Below are 12,383 nucleotides of genomic sequence, written 5' to 3' on the forward strand. Positions count from 1 at the left end.
TTTCTCCAAGCACTAACACTTTTCCCTGCTTGCAGGCTTTTTTTATTACTACTTGCTCTGAATAAGGTATTTTTAAGTCCTAACCAGGGGATAAAGTAATGTGCTATAGCTGACCAGACTAAGGAGGCTAGCCAGATGAATACCTGGTAGGCAGATTTCCCCCCCTATTTATTTCCCAAAAACTAAGATGCTTCTTATACTCAGTGCGCCTTATATTCCGAAAAATATGGTACTGTCTGTAGTGGTACAAATGTAGGAGACTCAGTAATACATGCCTGTGTAATAACTGTAGCTTATATACACTGGTTTAAATTTATTGTCAAGTGACCAAACCCATAAATGCCTATATGCCTAACATTCCCTTTGTGTTTTTTTCTTTCTTGGAAACTTCATAAAGCCATGTCTTTTCCAATGACCTGTTCTGGAGAACTGGTAGTGGAAATTTTGAGTAGTTCTGAGAACCAGTAAATGCCATCTCTGACTGGCCCTACCCCCATCTATTCTCTGCCTCCCGAGTCCCAGCTGATCGGGAGGAAATGCGGATTTTGCAGTAACAGTCACTGAAGTGGGGTGGGAATGGGGATTTTACAGTATCCGTCCCCTGCCACACCCACCAAGCCACGCCCACAGAACCAGTAGTTTAAAAAATTGAATCCCACCATTCTCTGGATGCAATCAGTAATTGTCTGCGGTGAACTCTGTGTAGGCATCAGGAAGGGCATCTGGCCAGTAACACTCAGCTCCAATCAGGCGCCCAATCTCCCTCCCAAAGGAAGGATTTACAGGGATTAAAGGTGGAGGGAGTAAATATTTGGAACTTTTATGATGCTTTACCTAATATGCTTGGGTACTGTAATTCATACACATATAAATTGCACATAAAACATGGAACTAAAGCATGATATCTAGAAATTAAGAATCTGGCTGTTTAGACAAGGACTTGGAAACAGATCACATCTTCCATACCTTAAATGTTGAAAGACCATACAGTCTTGCTGTGTGGAGAGTTTCTTGGGAAATATTTGTAATGTTCGTTATAAAGTCTTCAAGATATTTACATGCCTGTTCTAAATGCGTTGTATTTATGATAATTTGCACCAGCTTAAAAAAAAAATGAAAACAAAGATATAAGAAAAATTCTAACAAAGCACCTTTGAAATGTTTCAGATGATATTTAAGTCTCTGTTAATTACGGGGCACCCTCCCAAACTGGAATATATAATACAAAACCGAACACTGATTGATGGATTGATTATAAAAAAAGCATATACAGTGATCCCCCGAGTTTCGCGATCTCGATCTTTGCGAAACGCTATATCGCGATTTTTCCACCCGATGACGTCACTCCCTTCCTTTCTCATCTTTCTTTCTCTCTCTCTTTCTCTATCTTGCTTCTTCCTCTCTCACACTCTCTTCCTCCCTCTCTCATCTCTTTCTTTCCTTCTCTCTCTTTCTCTATCTCTCCCCCTCTTGCTCTCGAACGGCAAGCGAGCAGCCGGGCGGGCGGGTGAACAGGCAAGCGGAGCGGGCGGGCGGGCGAACGGGCAAGCGGAGCAGCCGGGCGGGCGGGTGAACGGGCAAGCGAGCAGCCGGGTGGGTGGGCGAACGGGCAAGCGAGCAGCCGGGTGGGTGGGCGAACGGGCAAGCGGAGCAGGCGGGCGGGCGGGCGGGCGAACGGGCAAGCGGAGCGGCCGGGCGGGCGGGTGAACGGGCAAGCGGAGCGGCCGGGCGGGCAGGTGAACGGGCAAGCGGAGCGGCCGGGCGGGTGGGTGAACGGGCAAGCGAGCAGCCGGGCGGGCAGGTGAACGGGCAAGCGGCAAGCGATCTTGGGGTTTCCCCTTTGCCTGGGCGGCGGGAAGACCCAGGGAAGGTTCCTTCGGCCGCCCAACAGCTGATCTGCTCCGCAGCGCGGCAGCAGCAAGGAGCCGAAGATGGGGTTTCCCTGTTGCCTGGGCAACGGGGAAACCCCATCTTCGGCTCCTCGCTGCTGCCGCACTGCGGAGCAGATCAGCTGTTGGGCGGCCGAAGGAACCTTCCCTGGGTCTTCCCCGCCGCCCACACGCAAACTCCACCATCTGCGCATGTGCGGCCATGAAAAAAAGGGCGCGCATGCGCAGATGGTGTTTTTACTTGCGCACCGCTATATCACGAAAAATCGAGTTTCGCGAGGGGCCTTGGAACGGAACCCTCGCGAAACCCGAGGGATCACTGTACAGTGATCCCTCGATTATCGCGAGGGTTCCGTTCCAAGACCCCTCGCGATAATCGATTTTTCGCGATGTAGGGTTGCGGAAGTAAAAACACCATCTGCGCATGCGCACCCTTTTTCCATGGCCGCGCATGCGCAGATGGTGGAGTCTGCGTGGGCGGCGGGGAAACCCCGATCTTCGTCTGCTCGCTGCTGCTGCGGCCGCCCAGCAGCTGATCTGCTCGGCAGTGCAGCAGCAGCGAGCAGACGAAGATCGGGGCTTCCCCGCCGCCCACGCAAAGGGGAAAGCCCGATTCGGCTCCTCGCTGCTGCCGCGCTGCCGAGCAGATCAGCTGCTGGGCGGCCGAAGGAACCTTCCCTGGGTCTTCCCCGCCGCCCACGCAAAGGGGAAGACCCAGGGAAGGTTCCTTCAGCCGCCCAGCAGCTGATCTGCTCGGCAGCGCGGCAGCAGCGAGGAGCCGAATCGGGCTTTCCCCTTTGCGTGGGCGGTGGGGAAACCCCGATCTTCGTCTGCTCGCTGCTGCTGCGGCCGCCCAGCAGCTGATCTGCTCAGCAGCGCAGCAGCAGCGAGCAGACGAAGATCGGGGTTTTCCCGCCGCCCACGCAAAGGGGAAACCCCGGCTCCTCGCTGATGCCCCCGCTCGCCCGCCCGCCCGCCCGCCCCGCCGCCCGCCAGCAAGAGGGGGAGAGATAGAGAAAGAGAGAGAAGGAAAGAAAGAGATGAGAGAGGGAGGAAGAGAGTGTGAGAGAGGAAGAAGCAAGATAGAGAAAGAGAGAGAGAAAGAAAGTTGAGAAAGGAAGAGAGTGACGTCATCGGGTGGGAAAAATCGCGATATAGCGTTTCGCGAAGATCAAGATCGCGAAAATCGAGGGATCCTATGTCTATTTTAAAGCCAGATTGTAATTTTAATGTGGAATACCAATGTGTGAAAAAAAGCTCCATTGGGAATATTATGTGTAAATTTTATAGCTTCAGGAAATCTTTTTTACACTTATATATCCACTAACAAAACCTTACATTGTTCCCTACAGAATATCTATGTTCTGGATAGAAGAACATACTTTCCTATGCCATTTTTCACCATTTAGTTGAATTGGAATCTACCTACTCTAGGAGTCTGTCAAGCACTACCGATTTAACATATGAGCTCAAATTACCTGAAAATCCCCCCTGGGGAACCAAAGGTTCAAGCAAGGCACTGAACTAATACCAAGATATATTTTAAAGAAACATATCCACAATTCCTGATTTTCTTGGAAAGGTCTGGGGAAACTGCATCCTTCCCACGGAGAAAGTTGGAAGTCCCCAAAGTAATCGAAAAAGTTTGAAAGCCCCTGACAATGTATTGAATATTGGAAAACATGTCTCAGCACTTACCTCAGTCAAACCTATGTGAGGTTTTTTAATGAGGTTTTGCAAACAACTGCTTAAAGTTCTAGTCAGCAATAAATTTGTAGATTTTCTAAGCATGTCATCTATCTCTGTTGAGCTGAGGAAAAAAATGAGATATTCTGAAAACAGATGAACACTGCATATGAAATTACTAAATAAACAGGGAGTTTTGATTCTTTCCCGCTACTGACTGTAATCCACTGTCAATATACCTCTTGGCATGTTGATTATATGGGAGTGCTTGGAACAGCTTTCCATTTAACAGATATCCTTCTCCATCTCCTTCTCCCTCCCTATACAGACGCATTTTGCAACCAGTACACCATGTGGCTCCCTGCAGAAATGTAAACCTTTTCCATGTGACTGTTGGCTTTGCCTTCTTCCTTTTAGGGATTCTGCACACCACCCACCAACTGCCACCATCTTTCCCATTATGTGCTGCCAGAATTCCCCACGGCCAACTGGAGTGGGAGCAAACCTGAAAAATGAAATCACCCATCTTTGCTTCGTGAAAAGTTGAAAAAGTCAACTATTGTTGGTAGAATAGTCATGCCACTGACAGGGGTCCCCAACCACCAGTCCGTGGACCAGCACTGGCCCCTAGCATGCCAGAAACTGGGCAACACAAACAAGTGAAGTCCCATCCACAAGATGTAGACAGCATGTGAAACCACACCCCTGGTCTGTGGAAAAAATTCTTCCCATGGAACTAATTGGTGGTCACTGGTCGAGAAGAGGAAGCTAAGACACTTTGCTCCACAGTTTCAGTAGAAAGATGATGAATCTGTGGGGCAATATTCCCTGTGATGCAGAAGCCAAGTTGATTTACCTTAAAATTTAATTAGTTTGGTTTTCCAAGGCTAAATGGAACACCAATAGAAACTTACAAAGGGGGTGCTAAATTCAGTACACTGCTACACTATCACATCATCCCTAAATCATTAAACTGGTTTAATATGCAGCTAACAATAACAAGGAGTTAATATTTTCTCTACCCACCAAATCTAAGCTCTAGCACATATTATTTCCCAAAAGTTCAAGGAAGACGAACAGTGTAACATTTTGGAAGGCTGTTGTGTATTAATATCAAATAGTGTTTACTAATGTTCTTAAGACATAATTTGATTTTCATAATTTATTGCCCCTTCCTTTTGGAGGCCTAGTAGTACATAAATTATTTTCAAGATGTAGATACAGTATTTTTCACAAACACAGTGTTATTTTTATTTGTCCACATGTTTGTTTGCTTAACTGCTAGGAAGGACTGGATTTCACTCAAGGTAACATTTGTTAATAATTTGGCAAAATTTAGCATGTGTATTTATGTAGTTTGAACTTTAGCTGTTAGTATATATTTGTGAAAAGTAATTTGCATAATTAATTAATTCCTGTTTGGAGATGGAGATTAAGAAGCCTTATTAGCTCAGTATTTGTGAAAGGGGAGTAATTTACCATTGTCAACAGTAGGCACAGCTTGACAACAAACTGAATAGTTTCCAGATTTCAACAAGCAAAGACCTACACATTCCATCTAATTAAAGGCAAGTAATGCTTTGAGATTAATGAAAATGGAAGCCTTTGAAAAATAAATTCTCCTTTGTAGTGAGTTCTACCTATTAAAAGGTGAATTTCTCAATATTCCAAGAATGACTTTTTAAATATATTATTGACCAAAAAATGACCAAAGATATTATTGAATGGGGTGATAAAAATAAAGTTTGAGCTGAGGAAGGAAGAAGGAAATTTCTAACATTGCGCGCAGAGCAAATAAGAAGACAAATCAGAAGAAATTGCCTGTTTCTGAGACAGATGATTGATCAAGTTCATCCCTGGCTATATATACCCGCATTCTAAAGAGGAATCCTTCACAGCTAACTGGTAGGGATTCAGCACAGGACTTTCTGAAACCAAACACGTTTATCAAAACTTACCTCCGATGAAGTGACTCTGAAAATTTAAGGCTCGCATAAATAAATTCTTTAACCTGGATATAAATCTGAGGCACTGACTGTGACATGGGAAGTTTCTTTGGAAAACGGTGCTGTGGAAGAAAAACAGATTTTCCATGTGGTATTCTATGATAAAACATGTCAAGTAAAAAAGAATCTGATCTCTAATCTAAATTATATTTGGTTTCAAATTAATTTACTGCCTGCCTACAGTTTCACACTCAGGTAGTTCTCGACTTATATTGGTTCATTTAGTGACTGTTCAAAGTTACAACAGATCTGGAAAAAGTGACATGATTTTTCACACTTATGACCATTTTTCACACCATTGCAGCATCCCCATGGTCTCATGATCAAATACAAACAGTTGGCAATTGACTCATATTTACGACTGTTGCAGTGTCCTGGGATCATGTAAATCATATTTTGTGACCTTCTAACCAATGAAGTCAATGGGGAATCCAAATTCATATAACAACCATGTAACTAATTTAACAACTAAAGTAATTCACTTAATAACTGCGACAAGAAAGACCATAAAATTGTTTCACTTAGCAACAGAAACTTGGTGCTCAATTATGGTTGTAAGTCAAGGATTATCTATATACACTATGTCACAGAAGTGGGTACAACCCCTCACATTTTGTAAATATTTAAGTGTATCTTTTCATGTGACAATACTGAAGAAATGGCACGTGGCTATAGTAGTGAGTCAAGTGGTTAGTATACAACTTTTATAACAGTGTAAATGTGCTGTCTCCTCAAAACATTGCAACACGCAGCCATTAAGGTCTAACAAAAGTGAGTACACCCCTAAGTGATAATGTCCAGAATGGGGCCCAAAGTGTCAATGTTTTGTGTGGCCACCATTATTTTCCAGCACTGCCTTAATCCCCTTGGGCATAGAGTTCACCAGAACTTCACAGGTTGCCACTGGTGTCCTCTTCCAATCCTCCATGACGACATCACAGAGCTGGTGGATGTTAGAGGTCTTGCTCACCTCCACCTTCCATTTCAGGATGCACCACAGATGCTCAATAGGGTTTAGGTCTGGAGACATGCTTGGCCAGTCCATCACCTTTACCCACCCACCCCGCTCCTTTAGCAAAGCAGTGATAGTTTTGGAGGTGTATTTAGGGTCCTTATCATGTTGGAATACTGCCCTAAGGCCCGGTCTCTGAAGGGAGGAAATGATGCTCTGCTTCAGTAGGTCACAATACATGCTGGCATTCATGGTTCCTTCAATGAACTGTAGCTCCCCATTGCAGCCCCAGACCATGACATTTCCACCATCATGCTCGACATAAGCAAGACACACTTCTCTTTGTACTCCTCTGGTTTCCACCACACACACCATCTGAACCAAATATGTTTATCTTTGGTTCCAGAAACCCATGTCCTTAGTCTACTTGTCTGCAGCAAACCATTTATTATTATTAATTATTAATTATTAATTATTAATTATTAATTATTAATTATTAATTATTAATTATTAATTATTAATTATTAATTATTAATTATTAATTATTAATTATTAATTATTAATTATTAATTATTAATTATTAATTATTAATTATTAATTATTAATTATTAATTATTAATTATTAATTATTAATTATTAATTATTAATTATTAATTATTAATTATTAATTATTAATTATTAATTATTAATTATTAATTATTAATTATTAATTATTAGATTTGTATGCCATCCCTCTCCGGAGACTCGGAGAGGCTCACAACAACAAAACAGTACAAATCCAAGGGTTTTAAAACAATTTAGAACCCTTAATATAAAAAACAATCATACATCTCATACAAACCATACATAAAGTGGAAACGGCCCAGGGGAATCAATTTCCCCATGCCTGATGGCAGAGGTGGCTTTTAAGGAGTTTGCGAAAGGCAAGGAGGGTGGGGGCAATCCTAATCTCCGGGGGGAGTTGATTCCAGAGGGTCAGGGCCGCCACAGAGAAGGCTCTTCCCCTGGGTCCCACCAGACGACATTGTTTTGTCAACAGGAACCAGAGAAGGCCAACTCTGTGGGACCTAACCGGTCGCTGGGATTCGTGCGGCAGAAGGCGGTCCCGGAGATATTCTGAGATATTTGTGGGCTTTCTTGTGCATCATCTATACAAGAGGCTTCCTTCTGAGACGATAGCCCTGCAGACCAATTTGATGCTGCATGTGGCACATGGTCTGAGCACTGACAGGCTGACCCCCACCCCCCAGTCCTCCAACCTCTGCAGCAATGCTGGCAGCACTCATATGTCTAAAGCCAACCTCTGGGTGGGACACTGAGCATGGGCACTCAACTTCTTTGGTTGACCATAACGAGGAGTGTTCTGAGTGGAACCTGTTCTGTTAAACTGCTGTATGGTCTTGGCCATCGTCCTGCAGCTCAGTTTCAGAGTCTTTGAAATCTTCTTATAGCCTTTAGGCCATCTTTATATAGAGCAACAATTCATTTTTTTCAGATCCTCAGAATGTTCATTGCCACGAAGCACCATTTTGAACTTTCTGTGACCAGCATGAGAGAGTGAGAATGATAACACCACATTTAACGCACCTGTTCCCCCTTCTCACCTGAGATCTTGTACCACTAACGAGTCACATGACACCAGGCAGGGAAAATGGCTATTTGGGCCACATTTGGACACTATCACTTACTGGTGTATTCTCTTTTGTTGCCAGCAGTTTAGACATTAATGACTGTGTTGCATTGTTTTGAGAAGAAGAGCACATTTACACTGTTACACAAACTGTTTATTCACCTGTTTATTCACTTGTAGCCAAGTGTCATTTCTTCAGTGTTGTCACATGAAAAGATATACTTAAATAAATAAATATATACTTAAACAAAATATGAAGGGGTATACTCACTTCTGTGGCATACTGTATATATAAACCAGCTGATTATGTACGTAAGTTACGAATTTAACTTGAATATGGTTAAGTTAAGATGCTTATTGTTTACACATTTAAATAATTTAGTTACAATGGTAATCTAGTTTACCATTATTTAGAAGTTTAAAAATGCAGTCAGTTCTATGCTGTTCTCAGTCCTGTTCAAACTTATTTTGTCTTTCATACATTTCCTGTTTACTTTTTTAAATGTAATGATATTCTTGAAATAATAACTTTGTTTGTGCATGAAAAAATGGAGGCAAGAGCGCCTCTCTAAGCTTGGCTGTTTGCTTGCAGATGTTTCATTAATCAGTTAGGTAACATCATTAGTGCTTTGCCTACTTTCCGAACTATTTGATACCCATGTATGATCCCAATAGAAAAGCATGTAGGCACAACAGAATTTCATTCGTTATTGGGATTAGCCAGACAAAAACTATTTTATTTATTTATTTATTTATTTATTTTGTCATACAAATATAGTATTGTATTGTAGTATGTTTAACATAATATAAGTATAAAGTAGAGAAAGGATAAAAAAGACATTAGGACAGGAACGGTAGGCACAAAGGTGCACTTATGCACGCCTCTTACAGACCTCTTAGAAAAGGGGAGAGCTCCATTGTAGATAATGTAAGGTTGAAGATTTAGGGATTGGGAGAAGAAACAACAGAGTCCGGTAGTGAATTCCAGGCGTTGACCACTCTATTGCTGAAATCATATTTTCTGCAGTCTAGTTTGGAGCGACTTACATTTGGTTTATATCGATTGCATGCTCTTGTGTTGTTGTTAACGGTGAAGTGTAGTCACTAACATGATTTTATGATTTTATGAACAACAGTTAAATCAGTTTGGAGGCGGCATAGCTGTAAATTTTCTAAACATAGCAATTGAAGTCTGGAGGAGTAAGGAGAACTCTTCTTGTGAAGTATTTCTGGATTCCTTCAATTGTATTAATGTCTGTTATGCAGTGAGCATTCCATACAGGTGAGCTGTCTGACAAATGTTTTGTATGCTCTGGTTAGTAGATCGGTGCTAACTAACATGCAACAAAGTTATCTTACCTTGTCAAGTTCTGGATCTTGAAAAGGAAATTTACTAATCACAAGTTTGTACTCTTCCTCATTTGATACAGGAATTGGACTGTAATTATCCGCTTCAAATATATCCCTGTAGGATTTACGGAACGAGTTAAGAACATACAGTTTAAGTACAAAATACAATGACATAGACCGGCAAAATTCACCCAGGATTAAGCATTATTGTATCACATTTCTTGCAAAGAGAAAACTATGAATTTGTAAATTCTAATCTCAAGAATGTCGGTGAGTTAAGAAGTGCTGTAAGTATAGCTAGAAAAGGAGAAAAGAAGTATCACAGCTGCAATTATTTGTTAGTCTGAGTAGACAGAATTCATAATACACTAATCAACAAATATTTGTGAAGCTACAATGAAGAAGTGGCTTCATATGGAAATGGAAATTTATTATACTACACCAAATTGAAATCCACACAGTACACCACTATGCAGATTGGATATGTATATAAACATAACTTAAATTTGAGGTATATAAATCAAAGCAATAAGTAACATGTGTGTGTGTGTTTGTGTGTGTGTGTGTGTGTGTGTGTGTATGCACATATCAGACAGACAGACAAAATAAATACATAGAATTATCAAATAAATAAAACCTCAAATTTAAATCACATTCATATACATATCCAGTCTGTCAGAAATGTTGATATTTCTAAAGATTTCTGAACTGTTGTTATTTCAGAAAACAAATCATCATTACAAAGATAGGATAATGAAATCTTCAAATATTTAGCCATTCAAAATAAAACCAAATTTGGCTATTAATTTGGAAAGATTTCCTTCTTACCTTGCAATACTCACCTGAACAACGTTGCCCATTTTTTAAGAAGCGTCTCATTATACTGGTCTCTTATTTCAAATAAAAGATCAAATAGTCTGTTGACGGGGAAACCATAACCCTAACAAAACAAAAGTAAAATAAAATAATATTTCAAAGATGCAAACGGAAGTGAGCATATGATATTACAAAACTGAGAAGTTTGAGGCCTGCATCCTTCCTTGTTTTTGCAAGAAAAGGTCAGCATACCACAATCCCTTCCCCATTCAATAGTCCACTGGGGACTTTCTTTCCTCCTCATTCCTAAAGCAAGCTTGCTCTAATCTCTTTTCTTTTCCACAGTTTCCCATTTATCTCTAGCCTGCTTCATATGGTAATGCTGCAGCTCCTGTGAGGAAGGAATGAATGGATACCACTTTCCTTCACCATGCTCTTTATGCAACTTAGGGGCCAAGTCCTCTACCATGATTATCTGAATATATGAAAAGAAACGGGAGGGGGAAGGAGAGGAGAAGGGAAGGGGTTCCATATGAAAAGTCAACCGTCCCCTTCAATTAACTTTTCATGCCTGAAATGCCAGCACATTACCAACCTGCAAAGTATCCGCAAAGACAACTATCAGATTCTTCAGCTCCAGAACGAGATCAGGATCAGTGCAGTAAGACTGAAAGTTAAAATATCAGATTATGCTTCAGAAATAAAGTAAATTAGTGTTTGTCTACTGATGTGTTGCTCATCTTCAAGAGCTGTAAAGCTTATTAATGGCTGCATTTCCAATAATAGTGTAGGAAGCTTACAAGCAAAATTGTTGAAAAAAATACCACATGAACTTGTCTGGGGTTTTCTATCTACATGTTTTCGGTATACCAGTACATACTTAACCTTAAGACATGTTTATTTCAGGCACTTAACATATGCTTTTTTCATCCGTATGAGGTCAAGTGATTGTTGTTCTCCTACATTCTTGGGATTTATATGTTTATTTTATTTATGGCTGATTCCTTTTTAATGGAATCATTAATAATGGAAGTTTTTAATGGCTGTTACATTTGTGCACTGCATACAGCAACTTTTTTGTTAGATGGGTGGCTACATAAACATGGTAAATGAACAAAAGAAATAGCCTGGGTTTATGGGTTTATCACGGACAGCAATGACCAAGCACAGCTACTCAACGCCTACTTTGCATCAGTCTTCACACAAAAGGGAACCTCCCTCCAACGAATCTGCAATTTAACTGCAACAAACTGCCCCAGAACCGAACTCAACATAGACAAAAGCACAGTGAGGGACTACCTGAGGGAACTCAACGAATACAAATCACCAGGGCCAGATGGACTTCACCCCAAAGTCCTAAAAGAATTGGCAGACACCATAGCGGAACCACTCCTCCTCATCTACCAAATATCCTGGATCACTGGAGACCTACCGGAAGACTGGAAGTGAGCTGACGTAGTCCCCATCCACAAAAAAGGCAAAAAGACCGATCCAGGTAACTACAGACCAATCAGTCTGACCTCTATACCTGGAAAAATACTGGAGAAAATAATCAAAAAACAACTTACCCACTTCCTAGAAACAAACAAGATCATATCCAATAGCCAGCACGGATTCATCAGAAACAAATCATGCCAAACCAATCTCATATCATTTTTCAACACCATAACCAAGTCAGTTGACCAACGCAACTCAGTGGACCTCATATACTTGGACTTCAGTAAGGCTTTCGATAAAGTCGACCACAATCTCCTAATCCACAAACTAGAAAAAAATGGAGTAGATTACTACACATGTAGATGGATAAACAGTTGGCTGACCAACCGCACCCAACGAGTTGTCCTCAACGGCACCAAATCCACATGGAAAAAAGTAGACAGTGGAGTACCACAGGGCTCTGTCCTGGGTCCTGTACTCTTTAACATCTTCATCAACGACCTGGACGAGGGAATAAAAGGGGAACTAATAAAATTTGCAGATGACACCAAGCTGGCGGGGGTAGCCAACACCCTTGAGGACAGGCTCAGAGTACAAGAAGACCTAGACAGACTATC

The 12,383-nt window shown here is 41.5% G+C and overlaps 1 protein-coding gene across 4 annotated transcripts in view; it reads right to left on the bottom strand.

Annotated features, from left to right (window-relative positions):
- EXOC6 (exocyst complex component 6) overlaps positions 1-12,383 on the bottom strand; it is a 140,217-nt gene that overhangs the window by 59,360 nt on the left and 68,474 nt on the right. For all 4 annotated transcript variants that reach the window (XM_070752393.1, XM_070752392.1, XM_070752394.1 and 1 more), the window contains exons 12-17: positions 10,925-10,996; positions 10,356-10,453; positions 9,523-9,628; positions 5,534-5,643; positions 3,588-3,699; positions 967-1,101 (exon numbers count right to left, since the gene is read on the bottom strand). In XM_070752393.1, the coding sequence (XP_070608494.1) occupies positions 967-1,101; positions 3,588-3,699; positions 5,534-5,643; positions 9,523-9,628; positions 10,356-10,453; positions 10,925-10,996 (633 nt within the window). The remainder of the gene's footprint in view (positions 1-966; positions 1,102-3,587; positions 3,700-5,533; positions 5,644-9,522; positions 9,629-10,355; positions 10,454-10,924; positions 10,997-12,383) is intronic.

Source organism: Erythrolamprus reginae, chromosome 5 (genome assembly GCF_031021105.1).
Source record: "Erythrolamprus reginae isolate rEryReg1 chromosome 5, rEryReg1.hap1, whole genome shotgun sequence".
Classification (NCBI taxonomy): domain Eukaryota; kingdom Metazoa; phylum Chordata; class Lepidosauria; order Squamata; family Dipsadidae; genus Erythrolamprus; species Erythrolamprus reginae.